Source organism: Scomber scombrus, chromosome 12 (genome assembly GCF_963691925.1).
Source record: "Scomber scombrus chromosome 12, fScoSco1.1, whole genome shotgun sequence".
NCBI lineage: Eukaryota > Metazoa > Chordata > Actinopteri > Scombriformes > Scombridae > Scomber > Scomber scombrus.
Genome location: NC_084981.1, coordinates 6616736 through 6636052, shown reverse-complemented (window position 1 = coordinate 6636052; position 19317 = coordinate 6616736). Strand labels below are relative to the sequence as shown.

The following is a 19317-nucleotide window of genomic DNA, read 5'->3' as shown; positions in this document are numbered from 1 at the left end:
GAAGAAGGATGATGGAAAGAGAGAGAGAGGAGGGAGAGCGAAGGAGTGAGAGGAATAGTTCAAATATATGTGTGTGAAAGTGTGTGCTTTATTGTCACGGTAGCTCATAAAAATTATATATTAGAGTCTGTGTAGAGAGAAATATTTCTGCAATATCCTAGACAGTATCTAATACATTAGAGGTTTAACACTATTATTAACATGTCTTTTTCCTTAACCTCCCACATTTGAATCTCATGTCTAGATTGGACCAAGTAGAGGATTCAGCACTTAAAAGTGTCATTTGATAGATAAAGAGAAAGAAAAATGGGGAAGAGATCAGCTAACTGTGTCTGGATTGGGAAATGCTGATGCTAAAGCATGCAAGAGGTCACATAAGTGCCAATGAGAGAGTTCAGGATGATGAATGTCATCTGACTGTAGTGGTCCGGGTCATAATGACCTAATAATGACCTAACGTCATGTCAAAGCGGAGGCACAGTTAACCGGCCCTGCAGATGATACGTCAGCAGTTGTCACCAAAGTTGACAAAGTCAATTAAACAGTTTGAATCAGCAGATGTAATATTCAGACCTGCATTATTTATATAGGTAAAGTTTGCTCAGCACATGGGGGGGGGGGTGTTCAGCAAAGTCTTGCCTCTAATTTGTAGTGACATACATAAACAGCTGGCACCTGCCCAGTTCAACCAGCTCCGGTGCTGGCCGCTCTTCTGGTGCTGGCTTCGGTAGTTGTTTAGGGAGGAAAGATGTCTCTCATTCACTTTCAGAGTTGCACTGGGACATGAACCATATTGCTACTGTTGGCTAGAAACCTGCATATCAACAATGTCAACTTTCCAGGAAAATCGCCTTGTTTTTTAGCATGACGGCCGCCCAGTTTTATAGTCTGCGTAATAAATTGTAGGGTTGCAGAAGTCAACAATTCCCTCAACCAAAAGAGGACCGTGAAATCATTCAACTGAAATTAAAACGTCAACATCAGCAACAGAAGAGTCAGGCGGTGGACGATTTAGATAAAATCAAGTTCATAAAGTTATGTTATTTTATATCGTAATATCAATATATATCATGATAGAGTAAATAATCTGGTAAATAAATTGAGAAATTACTAATGGGTTAAATAAACACACAAGAACTGTTGGCTTATCCAGCGACTTAAATACCTGACAAAGTACTTCTACTATAAATAAATCCAATTCAACCTGGAAAAATTCCTTGTCACTGATTTGCAACATTGCCCACAACTGTCTAACACACTCAGAGATGTTAAAAGGATTGCTGCCAAAGTATAAACAGTATGGCATCAGTATGTAAGCCTGTGTCCTAGAAAATATGTTTATCCAGTATGAGACTCATTTGTAACAGCAAATACTTTTAGGGATAAACATAACGCCACCTGGATGATGTTTCTTTATCTCCATATTTTAGGAAATGTTAATTGACGTATTTGCTAAGGGGGGGAAATGTTTATATATAACAAAACTGGAAAAAACATATTTCATTTGTTTTCCAAACATAATATTGTAGTTGCTAAAGCATGATTGACATTTTTTATTGTTGTGTACTCACAGCTCTTGGTCATGATAAAGGAAACGATCACAGTCTAGTTTTATTATTATACCACAATCCTTCACTGACCAAAGTGCTTTTGTTTGCCTAAAGCTAACACAAGCACGATTCTCACGTCAAGTCAGTGCTTTATGGCAACCATCCACCTCCAGCTTCCTCTACAGTATGTTATCAAAACATACAGCTTCCTTCCACTGACGTTTCCTTCAAAATGCTATTTCTGAGGGGAGTATGAAGTATGGCAGTCATCTCACATTATACATCTTTTTAACTGCTTTTAATGTTTTGAACCAGACAATGTTTGCAATCTATCCAAAATCTCACAAAGGGTTGGAAGAAAAATGTTGAACCTCCTCCAGACAGAAAACATTCTTCTTAGAAGCAGCTTCTTGTTATTTCATACTTTTCTTGTTATTCTCATCATTTTTGCATTAATCAAGCAAAGCATAGTTTATACATTTAAACTATAACAAAACTAACAGTGTCTTTACCCTTTTATAATCCATATATTGCTTTGAATCTGTGCTAACCTTTGTGACTTTGACTTAAAGACAACTGCATTTGTTTGTCCTTTTGGTTCTTTGTCCGTCACGTACCTGAACCCTGCACGATTTGTCACTTTGAATACAGTCCATCCTGTGTGTAGGTATATACACTGTAACAGTGAAATGAAAGCTGAAATGACATCTGTATATTTTTCATCTTTGCTACCTGCCTTGATTTGCAAAATCTTAAATATATTTTTCTTCTGTCAGTGCAAAACTGTTTAAAAAGGTATTTGCTAAGCTGACTTTTTTTCCCATTTCACATTACGCTGTCACTTCTCTGCTGAGTGACGCTGGAATGAGTGATGCAGGTTTACAGTGTCGGCTACAGGCAGGGAAACTTTTTTTTTTACCATTCTGTCTCTTGCATGATTTCAGAAGACACTGTTAAGATGCAGATACAAAGTATAATTGAAAATGACCTATTTTTCAAAGGATTATTTTTTCCTAAAGCGGTGGGCAGGCCGGAGCTGTCTGTTCCTACAGTAGCTGTCAGGACGTCGCTGGCTGACAATATGGTGCAGCCTGCCTGATAAGAGTGTGGCACACCACAGAGAAAATTAGATCTTGGCTAAATGTATGGGGGGGAAAAAGAACAGTCAGAGATGAGCAAATGCTTCTATTCATCTCTTCAGTGTGGTGCAGAGTGAGGAGAAGAGAAAAAGACTGCATTGGATTGGACAACACAGCCAACAGAGATGCTTGTAGGCACTGCATGAAACACCACAGCAGAATATGTCTGATCAGATGAATCGCTGTATCGGAGCAAAATTGGGTGAGGCGGAGAGGAGGGGGTGCAAAGTGAAGGTGTGGGCCAGATGAGGGCTCTGATAAAAGAGTCTGAAGTGACACGGCTGATCCCAAAGTAGATTTTAAGAAAAGATGGGATGGGACAAATGATTCAGTCGGTGGGGGGGAAACTTTTCCAGCGCAGGAAGGTAGAGAGGATCAACTCCTCTGCTCTTCTACAAAGGGAAAATAAATCTCCCTCTCTCGTTCGGTAGAAATGGACAGAGGTCTCCGGGGCCCCGCTGATCTCTAGCGATTGATAGGACTGTTTTTTTCTTTCTCATTCTCCTTCGCTCTCTCTCTCTCTCTCTCTCTCTCTCCCCTACCTTGTTCCCTTGCTAAGTCTTTCCATCTCACCCCTTGCTCTCTATTTCCTCAAATATGTCCATCTGTCTGTCTCCAGTACTTCCTTTGTCACTTTTTCTCTGTACTTTTTTCTTCCAATTCTGTTTCTCTCTCGTCTCCTGCCCTCCTCCTCCTCCTCCTCTTCCACCTCCTCTCTCTTATGATGTGTTTAGCATTCAAGGCCTCTCACTGCTGCATCACAGGCCTGTTTGTTTCTCAGAGCTGCAAAGAGAGAAAAAGATGCCATTCCTCAGGGACGGAGTCAAATTTTCTATATAGCCTTCAACGCTCTGCATGGACTCGCAAGCACATAAACACAGTGGAGCTGTAAATGTGGAAGATTCACACATGTGCACACAGACACTCACACACTCCTGAATGTATGTGTGCATGCATACATCCATAGTGTACATACATTCACCTAGAAAGAAGCACACAAGCATGCATGTATGCTCTTAGATTTACACACCCAGTCACACAACATGCCCACTATTCATTATAAAGCATAACATCAACTAATAAAACCGTAATATCCATTCAGTGTTAACTCCCGCTGCCATTTGACTTTGACACTTGACTGCATTTCAAAGCCAATACAATTAACCTCCAGTTGTTTGCATGTCAGATATGAAGGGGGGAGATTTCCTAAATCTGCGGCCCCCTTCACGCAGGGGCGCAGGTCAACGAGCTAATGAAGAGTTAAGCACTCCAAATCCTCCATTGCTTATTAGAGGACGGTACGCAGCGTATCCCTAACATATTCCAATTAGAAGCAAATTATCAAGACATTAAGCATTCGCATTCATAAAGCCCCGTGTTTACTGAATCGGGATAAACTGGGTCATATTTGGTTGCCTCAGAAGCCCGTGCTGACACAGAGGGTTCGTTTATTGTACGACAGCCCCCCTCCCGGCTCTATTCTGCTGCAACAGTGTCCCCAGATAGTCGTAACCTGGAGGGCGGGTTGACACGTGCACGCATCCAAACATGCCCTCGCGAAAAAAAAAAAAAAAAAAGCACAAGCGCATCAACATACATGCCCCCTGAAAATACAAGAAAAAACAAAGCCAAAAAAACAAAAACAAAAGAACACACACCCACACGGTGCAATTAAAGAAGCATTGGAGCTGTGTGGAGCTGTGTGGAGCTGTGTGGAGCAGAGAGAGGCTATCTGAGGAGAGAGAGAGAGAGAGAGAGAGAGAGAGAGAGAGAGAGAGAGAGAGAGAGAGAGAGAGAGAGAGAGAGAGAGAGAGGGAGGTGGGAATACTTCACCCGTTCAGCCTAAAGGCTTCCGCTAATTACCTGTCAATGACAAAGAAGAGAGAGATCTAAAGTGGTAAATATTATCCAAACTGTCATCCTCAATGAACCATATACTCTGCAATTCAGTTCAAGGATAATGCCCACTGACTTGGGAAATAAGAAAAGATGCCATATGTTTGTGTAATTTAGGGATAATTAGTTTGGAATCTGCTCTAAACAAAGTGACACTGGCGTATTAAACAGTGTGATAGCAGCTAAAGGTCAGCCGGCAGACACGTGGTAATCAGGCGAGATGCTGAGAAGATTTTGAAAACGCTTCTTTTTTTTTTTTTTCAAAAGATTTTTTAAAATAGCTTTATGTGACTTAATGTAAGACCAGTGGTTAAGACCTGCCCAATCAGAACAGTTATTTTTAGAGGTTTTATTTTTTGTGGTATTGTGTAAAGGATAATACAGAGCAAGTAGGATGTTTCATGGTGGATGGAGCATTGGGTGGTTCTGCATTGGCTAAATCTATTACAATCATGTTGTGGGTAGCTGGGCTACAAAATGCAATATATAATTTAATGAAAAACTTAATTTACCCACTGAGTAATTTTTGATCTCAGGTTTTTGTTATAAAACATAGTTCTTGAATCTCAGAACGTCAGCCACTTGTTAATAGACAACATATACCTAACAGGAAGTAGTACATTCACAAATTTGACCTGGAGTCATGAAGAATTTGGGAATTGGCAGCAAACTAAATGTTACTTATTGCTCACCAACTAGCTCTCTACTGCTGCCTCTCTTTCTCTCTCACACTGATTCCTTTGACTTCTCATCTCTTTATTTTCTTTATGCAAGCCAACAGCTTCACTGCAGCTAATATAAAACATATAAAAGTTCTGTAGTGTTCACTGAGCTGCTATTTTTATATTTCATATTACTGGTTTCACTGATCACAGTAGCTCCAAGCTTTTTAGCTAGCAATGCATCATAGGCCCATCTGCTCACTATAAGTGAATCCACACCTGCAAGCAATTAGAATGGAAAATCTTCATTGACCATGATATAATCATTTGAGCCCTTTTCAGGCATTTAATAGTTAGTGATAAAATATAGCTTTGTTTTAAAGGGTTGCAACCTGGAAACCACTGTGTTGGGTTATTTTGAATACTCTCTTTTACCGTTGCACCTTGTGAAAACGATCCATCACTTAAACACACACAGCATAGATCTTCAAACATCACTCCACATGACCTTTTTTTAAGCTCCAGCACACAACAAAGCCTCGAGACTGTTATCTGCGCCAATATTCTGCATGAATTTGTTCTCAAATTCTTGCAGAAAGTGTTTCTATCTTAGATATCTGAAACCAGAGTGTCAAAACCAACTTTGTAGTATGTGTGAAGAAGCGGGGTAGAAGACAGAGGAAGGCGTATGCTTTTTGATGGTGACATTTTTGGAAACGTAGAGCAACCAAAGCATTTGCTATTTCAGATTTATCCCTACCAATTAGGTTTTAAGCAGGCGTTTGAAACTGTTCGTGCGAGATGAGAATGTTGTCTGTGATCAAACCCAACAGAGTTAAATGAAACCGTGACTATATAAAAATGTGAATGTGTTTATACATATACTGTATGTGCAATGTCACTATATTAATATATGGATGAGATACAGATACACATACAGATGAGAAAATAAAATTCTACTGGGAATCTGAGACCGGAAAAAAATGGTGCTTCTTTGCCAAAACATTCAAATGTCAAATATGAAATTGCTCCTAGTTGAGTTTACCCAGTAAAATGGATAATCAGGTCAGGATTTGAATATGTTGGTTAATATTCAGGCATGGTTTTCTATATGCATACTTATCCTATTCAGATCAATTCAGAGCATATCACTGTTAAACAGAAAGCTAAGATTGATTGCTTTCTTTGTCTACCTACAGCAGATATACACAGAAAAGCACTTGGTTTTGTGTGAGCTACAACGCTTAACTGAAGAATCTTCATGGTCAGAAGACAAGTGTGCTTTTTAATGAATGTGTGTCCTACATACAGACATACAGAAAATGATTTGAAGCCCTGCAAGCGATGTGGCTCTGGGGATGGCACTGGTTGACATTTGTGTTTTTTAAGAGTGTCTTGAATTATTGGATGGGTCGCCATGGAGACATCTGGAACAGATATCCACAGTACTAAAAGGGTGAAAAGTTTTGCTTGTCCATTGAAATATCTCAGTATCTACTTGATGGTTTGAACCAACATTTTGTACAGACACTTATGGCCCCCAGATACCCAATCATCATGACTTGGATACCCTGTATTTCTCTTTAGTGCTACTGTGAGTTTGACATTTGAGATTTGAGGAAAATGTCTGTACAACTAGATTTAATGAAATTGGTATAAACCTACCCCTCTGGATGAAGTGCAATAACTTCAGTGATCCCTTCACTTTTCATCTTTGAAGTAGGGAAAAATACTTGCAAAACTAATGACATTGCCACCAGCTTCTGGTGGACTTCAATTTGTGTTAATTGCTCATAACCGTATGTTAGCATGCCAGCATACTAGACAATGAACACGCTTAATATTATATTGCTTAACATCAGAATGTTAACAATGTCATAGTAAGCATATGGTGGCGGCACCTAATGTGTTAAAATTGTGTGCTGTTACCATGGAAACAATGCAATTGGAAAGTTAATTAGGATCTTTTGTCATTGTAGACACACAAATGCCCCGGTTCAACAACATTACACAGTTTTATGTTCTAGAAAAACTTCATATTATTGTTATTTTTATTTATTAGAGTTTGTGGTCATTTCACGTATGTGTGTGAGATCAGGTTGGCTAATACAGCCTCGAGAGCAGCTGGCATGGCTGTAGACTCTTAAGTCGCGTTTTTAAAATGACCAATCATCTGCTTAAAGTGGCCTGACGGTAGCCAGTGTTGGATCCTGCTCTTTTATCACATAAATCTGACTACATTTAGCCTACTACAGAATGTAGTTGTCAGCAGGTTGCTTTAGTTAATTTTGTCCTGTGATTTCAGGGTGGAACATCAGAGGTCTACAGAGTATATATAAAATACCTTGGATTTTTTCCCCTCTTTATTTGATGGCTGACAGAGAATGACAAGTAACATTGGTAAAGAGAGAGGGACATGTAAGGACACGTACATTAGACCACTGGGCCACTGGGATGTCCATGATACCTGTGTGATTTATTGATGCTATTTCAGCCCCTGAAGCTTTTTTAAAGAACAATAATTTATGAAATTTTCCATGAATATCTGCAAACGACATGGACATTATTATATCATATTTAAAGCATTAACCTTTGTGGTAAAAATAAGATAAAGATACAGAACGGGTAATTTTTTTTTCCTATTTTTCTTGCCCTTTCTCTTCAACAATCTAATCCCATTTGACTACATGCCTGCAAAATCAACAGAAAATCAATTCAGAGGTGAATACTTTTGCATTAGGGAGCGGTACGTAAGGCGTGATTTTGTGCTTTATTCTGCCACTTTTTTGGCAAGGTGTTGGCACAGCGGGGCCATATGCTGTGTGTCTTAGTCCAGTTGGACCCAAAATGGCTCTAAATGGTGCTGAGCTTCTGCCAGAGTGAGACAGGGAGCAGATCGCTCAACCAGTCAGTCAGTTACACAAGGATGGAAGGAACAGCCTGGAAAGGAAGCGGAGTTTATGAGGAAGCCTGCAGGGTTTTTTTTTTTAACAAGGTAGTCGATTAATCACTTTTAAGCCCCCTTCTTAAAAACCTAGCGTGCCAGTGTTCTTTTTTAATAAGGAACTGCCACCACATTTCTGTCAGTAAAGACACTGCAAGTCACTGAAGATGTGGAAGTCAATCTACATGCAAGAAAATCATCCATTTACATCACCTACATACACTCATGGTATCAAATACGCAGTTAAAAAGTAGAATCATTAGATAAACAATAAACAATAACTCTGGTTTAAACTTCGCTCACTGCTAAACCTACAGCAGCATGTTATATAAGGGAATCACTGATTATGAGATGACTGTGCATCCAACACTAGGAATTTATGCCACTTTTCTGCCTTGTTTGTATCTTTGTAATATCTACTTTGCTCGATAACAAGCTGTGGTGCTGTGTGTCTGTTGCAGCCGTCACAGTGTGCTGTTAAACTGAGCAGCGTTAGACAGGCTGACTGATGAGTCATAAGAGAGAGTGTGTGTGTGTGTGTGTGTGTGTGTGTGTGTGTGTGTGTGTGTGTGTGTGTGTGTGTGTGTGTGTGTGTGTGTGTGTGTGTGTGTGTGTGTGTGTGTGTGTGTGTGTGTATTATGTGCATTTACTTCTGCTCTCCTGATATACAAATATATATTTATCTCACACAAAGTTCACACTCACACACACACACACACACACACACACGTCGCCTTCCCGGTGGTACAAAACATGGCTTTTTTCACACAACAGGCCATCGCTCTCAATTCACAATGGCTGCTTTTTTTGTTGTTGTTTTTTCAATCTGAGTGACATTTCACATGTTATATCTGCTATTACAGCTGCACATCTGCTTGTTTCAGACACATTTTTACTATGGCTTTGATTTGACGCGTCTCTTCAAACACTGATCCCGTTGGTGTATTTTGCTTTTCTTTGCATGGTTTCGTCCCCTGACTCGACACGACAAAACTGCTGCGAGGACCGAAATTATGAGATTTGCCTCAGCTGAACGATGCGCTGCTTACTTATCGTCATGGAAACGCTTACATTTGATGCTTTGAGCATTGAAGATCATATACAGTGGAGTGTCATGCTTCAGAATCTGATAATACATGTTTTCTCCTGCTCATCCAATGTCCTCCTGACAAATCAACATTAAATAAATAGATAAAATTCAATATCAGATATGAATTAGACACTGTAACAAAACACTTCTGCTCAGGTTAATCTGATTTGGTCATCATTTATCACAGATTATAAATCAGAGCATACTCTGCTCTTAATAACACCATACTGTACTGCTGTGTGGCACAGCTTGAGCCAGATGTTCGTCACTTAATTGACTCTTGACATTTATGATATTGGATTAAAATGTATAATAATTTATTTCAGAAAATGACACCACACTGGGAATGTTTAACCACTTGGTTTCATAGGTTAAGATTATAAAACAGAGCAGAACCCCAATACAAAGCTTATTAGTGTAAATGAGAGTTTTAGTTACCTTGTGTCTATATGGATTGACTACAGTTGGCTTTAAAGAAACTAGAAATAGTTAATTACATAATTAAACAGTTCCAAGTAAAAAAAAAAGACAGAACTTATTATATGATTCAAAGTCATTTCTTTATTTACTACAATGTCTTTCAAGTTGCCCCAAAAATAAGCTGACCAGGTATGAGTGAGGATGTGTGTGTGTTTTCCAGGGCATGTGATAAAGTATTGGAACTATCAAGCAAGTTATTTCCCACACACCTGGTAAGGTAGAGAGACGCAGAGAAATAGAAAGAAATTATTGCAGGGCGGCAATTAATAGAGTTGAGTCCAATAGGCTGCTGAAGTTACTTTCACCTCCCTCAACAATTACCATTAAAGTGCTCTCGAGCAAGGCTTTGCTCCTCACCCCGCGACCGTTCCTGAGGAGCGGGGGCCGTGTAAGCGGGGCAGCTCGTAGGTGTGAGAGTGTGAATCGCTCAGGGAGGACAAGCTGTGTTCACTCTGCACGCTAAATGAAGTGGAAATAGTATTACACTTCATCTTACGCCCAAAAACTGACCTTTCGAGAGATTTTTTATTTTTTTATTTTAAAGTTAAAATTACCCAAATATATCAAGTATTTAAAAGCATGCTTGCCACCAAAGAACTGGCTGTACCTTCCCAATGACATGCCAAAAATGCTGAGTAATAGCAGCACGTTTGCCAAAAATATAAGCACAGCCAGTGAGTATTGAAATTCACTCCAGATATCTATTTTCTTTAGTGCAGAATGACTTTGTATTCATATCTTGTAACGGTGTTGTCCTCTTATTTGCATATTGTATTATTCATGCTGTGACAGTGGAAAAACATACAAGTAGGAAAAGCACTTGTTGAATCTAATTGAAAATGGATGCATGTAAGGCTCTCTTCACCTATAAGCACTCCCCCGGACTACCGCTGTAAAGTAGGTACTCCATTTTACGTAATGTTCTTAATCAACGTGCCTTGTTAAATTGAGATTAACTTAATGGAAAGATACAGTATGGCTTGAGTCTCAAATACTGATACGGTATAGCTTGAGCCTCAAATACTCTTCAGCCTTGCTATTATTATGATGACTTCACGCAACGCCAGCTAGCCAGTGATACAGTAATAATCTCTATTACAGTCTCAGTTCAGCTATTATTACATAATAGCACTGCTTTATATTAGTGGTACAGATGATGAAGTCATGATATGAGCGAGGAAGCTGTAATTACAATAACATAGTAATATAATAACATAATGGGAAAAGCTCTAATATGGATCATTTGCTTTGTCGCTGCAAGATGAGAAAAAAAAGACATTTGTTTCACTTCTGGCACAACGTGGAGAGAAAAAAAAAGTACTTACCTGCAGTATCAATGCATGCCAAGTCAAACTCAAAGGAGGTGAATTAAGTAAGATGGACACTACTTTGCATTAACAAATTTAAAAGATGCCAACCAAGGTTTGAAAGCTTTTTTTTTTTTAATCAAATCTGAATCCCTTATTGGGTTAATTCTTCAGTCCTGTCAGAGTTAATGTTTCCTCTTGCTGCAAGGAACTGCTGAAATAAGCATTATGTAGTGTAAATAAAATCAATTCTACTTTATTATTTAGAAAATGTCAAGTCGATTATTGGTTTATTTGTTTACCTGAAATTGAACTGGTTGCACTCACACTGGTTACATGCATCCATTTTCAACCCTCCAGTTGTCTTCCCGTCAACCAAGCAACTAACTGTTTATTAAGCATAAGGTATCAATTTTCACCCCGTTCTGTGCTAGACCTCTTTAGCCAACTCCATTCCAACTTATTACCACAGGTTTTACACATATTTTTGGAAAATACGGTCAATAGGCATCATTCAACTGAAATTATACCTCATTTTTGAGTTAACGCCTGTTGAGCAGCACATTTAGATGCCAGAACAGTTTACCACCACAATATGGAAAAATGTGCACAAAGAACCAAACATTTGATTTCAGTCACACATTTCATGACTAACACTCACAACAACTGCAAATACAAACCAAATGACTATATATTATAAAGAGGCTGCTTCAGAGGCAGATATTAGGAGCTTTGAATTGCACATCAACACATTTTCTCATATAGTTTGTGAAAGGTGAACTGAGACTTTTATGCTCAAGAACGACAACAAGTATCGAAACAAACTCAAAAATAGCAACAAATCTGTTTCTTTTTCCCCCTACGCTTGAATGTAAGGAAGCCAGCCAAAACTATGAAACCAAGTGTATTTTTGGAGATGTGTTTCTCACTGTTAACCAAAATAATTGCTTTGCCTCCTAATTTAAGGTACATCTGGGAATCATCAAGAGGCAATTTTGAGCAAATTTGCTGAGTGGCTTCTAGAAAAAAAAAACACACACTTGAGGAACTGCAGCGTTGTCTTGACCTAAGCTGACTTAGCTCAGCTTCCAGAAATGCATACATACATGTATTACACATGCACATGCTACACACAGCCCGGGGGCAGGATGTAGCTAAGTGCTGTAATTGCTGACAAAACCGCAGAGACTTGACACCCGTCTCACCAGAGAAGAAGAAGATGAAGAAAATGAAGCGAGCATGCGTGCCTAAAGACAAACACACACCCGGACACTCTGATATATATATATACTACCACACAGACTGTCTACACACACACGCATACACACTGATGGATTCATCTTCGGACCGAATGGCTCGAGGGCGCAAAATGTTCAAATGTTGCAGAACTATGCTGCTTCTGCTGCCGAGGGAGTTGAATGTATTTGCCTGCCGTGTGCAGATGAGGAGCGCCTCTCTCGTCTCATGACTTGGGATTCGTCACTTGGGACGGCCGCGATCGGAGCCGTGATGAGGCTGCGGCTGATTTAAAGTGACAGGTACACAAGGCCGTCTTATCCATCATATGGGAGTGGCCCACATTCACTGACTCCCAAATTACAGTCCTGTTTTCGGGCCGTGCCTCCCATCACAACCTCCCGCCCCTCCCCCCCAACGCCCACCACCTATCACCAGCTGATCTATGGCGTGCCAACAAACCCAAACAGGGTGTCATATCGCTGGGACAAATAGACGACAACAGACTTAAGGGCAGGTAATCCTTCTCGTATGTTTCAGCTGTGTGGTGTTGGAGAATTCATTTTATTGTGCCCGCGAGCTAACGGTACAAGCTGTGCTGCCTCTCTCATATTTTATTTCTCTCTCCTCTCTTCGAGCCTCTTCTGTCCCTTTTCTCATATATATGTGAATTTAAACGGAGTGTCAAAAAAATACTAAAGTGTGCGGCCTTTAAAAAAAGCCCCTCCGGGAGTGAGAGGGAGAAACACTCAAAAGAATGTTGTTTCCTGACCTCAGGCTGGATTCAGTGGATTCAGAAGCAAGAAGTAAAAGAACCGTATAGCATATTTTAGAAAAGTTTCACAGCATTTTGTTAACTTGCAGCTTACCTTGCTGAGCTGACTGGCCGGTGAGCCGCTGTTGTTGACAGTGTGGCATTTGAAGTTGAGTAACGATTCCCCCGCGGCGTCACGCTCTCTGCTCGCGTCCTTGTCAGAGTGGGAGTGGCTGTCAGGGTGGGGCGACGCGGCCGACGAGGGGGGACGCTGGAGCGCCGTGCAGGACAGGCCCAGAAAGTTAGAGGGTCGGATCAGGAAGGCCTCCAGAGCTATGTTAGCAGATACCTGAAGAGAGAGAGAAAGAGTATGAAGGGAAAGGCGAGAGTTATGGGTGAGAGAGGAGTGAGAGAAAGAGAGAAGGGTTGGGAGGTGGCGGAAGAGAGAAGAGAGATTTTTATATTAGTCATTAAGCAGATGCTTTTATCCCAAGTGACAGCACAGAGGGAAAAAATAGACGGAAACCAGAAGAAACAAAGGAAGCTATTTATCTTTCTTTTGCCTCATTCTTGCTATCTGCTAGAGCCAAATTAACTTCTCATTATTCTGAGTTGCAAGAAGAAAAAAGGTAAAGCTATGGGACATTTACTTACATCATCAACCTTTGCCCTGGCTCAGTGTGGTTGTGAGTGTGTTTGTTTTACTGTGACATCATGCAATCATACCTTAGAAATGACCTGATTGTCTCCGGTCAGCGACAGGTCGGCGATGCGCTCCACACACTGGACGATGCGAGTGCACGCTCTGGCTTCGTTCTGGGCCATCCACAGTATGTGTTCCTCCACCAGCATCATGTTACTGGCTATGTCTGATATATAGTCCCCCAGCTGTGGAAACACAAGCATCCCAAATGTTTGAGTGCGCTGATTTACACCAACTATGTATGTACAAGAGCCCGGAAGCGCACGCGAAGAGGCAGACTCATCATGCAAATCAATCATATCCACAACAACGGGCACATTTATAATCTCCAGCCGGAATTGTGAGGGAGGCAATGGTGGCTTCATTCATTATAGGGAGATTTAATTTAGATTAGTGGCTCCAATGGGGCATAATTGCTTCCTTGGGATGGCAGCTCGCTATTTACTTACTGTACTTTTCATTGTTGCTTCATTTGACTGTTCTTTATTGGATAAATGGAGGGTGGCCTCATCAGCATTGTCTTAGGAGTGATAAAACTGCAAGTATCGCCTAATAATATCTCGTCCCGAGTGACCAGTGATGAGTAATTGGACAAGTGCCGGGCTCAACACCCTTCCACCCCTTCCCTCTCACTATCTGACCTTCAGTGTGACATAAAGCCCTGCCATTGCCTCCGGAAAAAGACATGAGATAAGTTCACTTAAACCTAAAACATGGCCTGCCCGAAAGAAAAAAAAAAGAGAGCGAGAGAGAGATGGATGTTCGTAGCTATAATTATGATTCAGGTCTAACTCAGCAATAGGAGGGAGGAAAGCATATGAGGTGAGAAGTTAAGCTGTCTGGAATTGATTGAAGGAGTGTTGCTGTGTTTTTTTTAGGCAGCCTCTGCTGTCTTTTGCTGAAGTCTCATTTTCTGTTTGGTCAATTAAGGCTCTTAAGAAGCCACTGTTACCTCTAAATGAGCTACTAAACTATTTTCCTGAGAAATCTCATCCTTCCTTAAAGAAAAATCATTGCTATAAGAAAGATATGAGTAAAGACATATGCTCATAAAGAGAGAAGCTTACAGTAAAAGTACAAGTAGTCCTACCTTTAATAAATGTCATGTTACAAATTTAATAGAGGAGTACAATCTGGTGAAAACTTCTATTTGAGGTCAAAGAAACAGGTCAGTGATCAAAGAAAGACTGTACTTTAATAGCCATTTCAAAGGAAAGAGATTTTCTTTATTTTGTCGTTCCTGGAATTGAGTATAAGAGGTCAAACGTCATGTGTGTGTGTGTGTGTGTGTGTGTGTGTGTGTGTGTGTGTGTGTGTGTGTGTGTGTGTGTGTGTGTGCGTGTGTGTGTGTGTGTGTGTGTGTGTGTGTGTGTGTGTTCACGCTTACATCTCTGCGCTTCTCCACCAGCCTCGTCAGTCTCTCCACCAGGTGTGTGACGAAGATGACGTCCATGACGTCGGTGAAGTGAGCCGCCCTGCTGGTGAAGGCCACCAACTGCTGGCCTAAAGGCTGAGCGTTGGTGGTGTTAATGGTGATCTGGAAAGAACAAGGAAACATATTCAGCGACGCTCGGGAGAGACGATCACACGGCCCTTCGTCGCAATCCAACATGAAACGGCAGACATGAGACGGCTTTGACAACTTATAATAAATAATGCATCAACTGTAACGCTGTTTCATGGCAGTTTTGTGAGTTTGATTATTTACTGTGATACAGTAATCTCATGAGTAATGTAGAAAGAAAACAGCTTGTCTTCAGTCAGTTTACATTATGTATATATGAAGATGATAGCTATATAAAGTCAAATATGGACAGATGTGCAGACACCTGCTGGCTGTGGCTGAATCAGTGGAGATGTTGGTTTTTGCTCCCTAGGGATATGTAGTGATTCAATCTTGCCAAGTCAGAGTAGTCGAGTCAAGTGAGTGAAAGTTACTTAGTATTACTTCTCTCAAAAAGTAACTGAATTACTTTTCCCAATCACTGCATATACAAGGTAAATAGTTACGAGGGAAACTAATCTTTGGCGATACTTTTACAAGCAAAACTAGTCCCATAATCTCAGAGTTCAATCCACCCAGTAAAGAGTTCATTATGTTTTCCCCACAACGACAAATCACTTCAGTTCAATCCAGATTAACAAACATGAAAAAGATAATTCAAAGTTCGCTCCGGGTTTTGTAACAGATTCTCAACCCAACTCCAGAGACGAGGCTTATGTTTTACCACGAGTTGGCTACAATGGCGTGGATGTGAGACACAGTCAGGTTAGATAATGTGCAGCTGTACATTCTCTTCATATAAAACTGAAGCAATGAGTGGTGAGCCTATTTAAATTTCAGTAATTGTAATTGTGATATGTAATTTGAAAAAGTAATTAGTTATATTACTAGTTAAAGCAGAAAGTAGTGGAATTATTTGTAATGCGTTATTCTATATACTGTGTCTAACATCATAGTAAACTTATAGACTAAAGACTAAATAACAGTAGATGCATTGACACTTGGTTTGGATGAGAATCAATGAGAGCAGGATGTCCGTGTGTATCGTTACCTGGGTGAGCTCATGGAGCACGCGGGTCAGTTCGCTGGCGTACGGACACTGAGTGTAATCCTCTTCGGCCCACCGTCCGCCCCGGTCACAGCGGCGCCACGCCTTCTTCTCCCTCTGGCTGGAGACGTGAGGAGCGCTGCCAGATGGGTGAGGTGCAGAGCCGAAGGTGGCGGGAGCGCAGGGCAGGAAAGCCAGGATGCCAGCCAGAGTCTTTGGCCATCTGCCACAAAAATACCTCCAAATCATCAGGAATTAACTATGTTTAGGAAATCTACACTAAAAGCTACCAGATGGCAATTTCATACTCCCTGTACTTAGGAAATTATTAATTTGCATATTAGATTTACAGCTTACCCTCATTATTTTGCAGAAGACTGCCAGATTCTGATACTTGATTGTGAAACATTGTGTTGTGTGAATTCTGACTTAATTAACTTTATTTTCTAACTCTATTAATCAACTTAACTGTCCACTTTGTGCGCAATGAACATTATTTATCTATGGACACACTGCACCTACAGGGGCATGCCACCAATTTTATACATTACACATAACGGAGAGTCCTAATGAGCCTGAAACAAAACTCTGTGGAGAGTCTATAAAAGTAGCCTAGATATTTTCATATTTTTACAGTATGGAAGCCCTTTGGTACAAACTGTTAATCCTTCACTTAATATGTCTCTTTCACCCTGTTTACACCTGACATTAACATGTGTCTTGGGTGATCTGATCACATGTGGACAGCGGTAAATACAAGTCTAAATGACCACATATTTTGATCCAATCACTCAAACCTCTTCCAAAGGTGTTCTGGGGCACATTTGAGCACCCATCTTTTGTAAACACTAATGTGTCCATATGTTTAACTGGCCAGGATGTAACAGGACAATGCATCATCAATGCAGGACGTGGCGGTTATTTTGGTAAATGGTTGACAAAAGGGAGATGAGCACAGATGTACATGGTATGAGTAATCTGAACAGTTGGTATAGCTCATACATGTATAGCAGTTATTGAGACATATTCTTAGTTCTTAGCTCTTTAGCCCATCTGGTGCTTGTCTGACTGACGTAAGAACTACAGAAGTGATGTAGGCATTAGCAGAATCTGGTGTTTAGCTTGAGTCGCATGAAAGGGACAGGTGTGGACAGCAATGTCTCAGCTGTCCACTTGTGATTGGATCACCCAAGATGCGTATTAACCGCAGGTATAAACAGGCCTTTAAGATAGTGCAATACTAAAGGACTGTGACTAGCTAGGGAAAGCTGGAGAGGGATGTACTTTATATGAAGCGGAAACCTTTTCCTGCCTTTTCCTCCCTGAAGGGAAAAATTCAGCCTACGAGAGTAATTACAAGTGTTGTTCGTATGACCATGCAAAGTTCAGTGAGGTCTCCTCTCAAGCAAGAAATGAGACTTTCTCAATAATGTCATCAAGAGCCAAATCCTGGAGCTGCTCTACTGACCAACCTCATATAGGAGCCAGGGCGATTTTACAGGGAAATGGAAGTTTTTCATTTTCTGGGTAATGCCTGTTAGTGTTTCAATAAAATAAAGCTTATTTAAGTGTAAAAAAGTCAGCCATACACTCATAGTTCACTACATTAGCCTTGATTCCTCCTGTAATAAAAGAAGTCCAGGTTTGTTGCTTGGCGTCGGTGTAGATTTAAAGATTAAAAGGTCTTATTTCTGTGCTTCTGCAGCCTTAGAAAAGAGTTGTTTGTGCTCACAATATATTGATCGGTTTTGTCTACAATCAGAGCAGAAACATGTGTCTTATGTTCGGTCGTTTTCTCCTTAAGGCGACATCAAAACCCTGCTGCAGAAAAGTAGCCTAAGCAATGCTTAATGTGGCAACACTTTTGACTTCTTCTAAATGAAAATAAAGGAGCAGCGCACTTTGGATGCTGGTAATCTGTTCTGTGGTTAGAGACCTGCCACCCCTCTGCTCCCCCTCCCCCTTTGCTCTCCATCCACATTGTTGCAGCAGCAGCTACTTAGTAATAAATGGCGTTAATTTCGCCCCCCCCCCTCCCAACATAAAAAAAAAAGGAGGCTCATTTTCCAGCCCATTACTCCAATGCTCCAGCAGGAACAAAGCCTGTGCACTCGCTGCACTGAAAGTGGGCTGTAAAATACAGCGGCTACACAAAAGAGCGTACACACACACACACCCTCTCACCCCCGGGAGGAGAGGTGGAGGATGTAAGTGTGTGTACAACTACAAGATTTCAAGGTGGTCACAAGGAGTGGAGGACAGGGGGGGAAAAATAGGATGGATGGTGGTGTGGTGTTTGTTCCCCCTATTCATGAGAAACCTCAGTCATGGGAACAAGTTCTTTACTTCTTTTTATAGTCTTGCAATAAAGCTTAACTACACAGAACTATAATATTCATCTACAAAGAACTCTTAAATACACTTCTAAATTACCTCACGTCACTAATACACGTCATTGAAACTTATCAAACCCGCTCTCAGGACTGGATTACACTTCATGTTAACCGGGTCAGATCCCAGAAAGATTACTTTTAGTGCTCCAGACTCATTAAAAACAACCTTCTACACACTTTAAATAACAATTCCCTGATGACTTTGGGACACATTTTTAGAGATATAATCCTTAATTTGAATGTTTTTGAATGTAACTATTTGAATTAGGAATTGATCTTTGTATTTCTGCTATTTGATTTGTTTTTATAATTTTACAGCTTTTAAATCTTCATGTTTTTGAATGTAACTGTTTTAATTAGGAATTGATTTTCTGCTGTTTAGCTTTGTTTCTATGTAATCTTGGCATTACTGAAAATGTGGGTCACCCTTCAATGTATCCCTGAGAAAATAAATAAAGTTTAATGATGATGAGGATAATATTTCTTGGAGTTACTGTATGTCTTATATCCAATTAGTACTAAAACATATGAACTCTCTAGCCTATACTGTACTTGAGCAATTCAGGTCTTTGGCGGTTAATGAGCTGCACCTGGTGGGAGGGTGTGGGTGA

The 19317-nt window shown here is 40.4% G+C and overlaps 1 protein-coding gene across 1 annotated transcript in view; it reads right to left on the bottom strand.

Moving 5' to 3' along the window:
* LOC133991582 (adhesion G protein-coupled receptor A3) overlaps positions 1-19317 on the bottom strand; it is a 159437-nt gene that overhangs the window by 86169 nt on the left and 53951 nt on the right. Inside the window, exons 9-12 of the mRNA XM_062430038.1 lie at positions 16317-16536; positions 15149-15298; positions 13785-13946; positions 13174-13407 (exon numbers count right to left, since the gene is read on the bottom strand). Coding sequence (XP_062286022.1) covers positions 13174-13407; positions 13785-13946; positions 15149-15298; positions 16317-16536 — 766 coding nt within the window. The remainder of the gene's footprint in view (positions 1-13173; positions 13408-13784; positions 13947-15148; positions 15299-16316; positions 16537-19317) is intronic.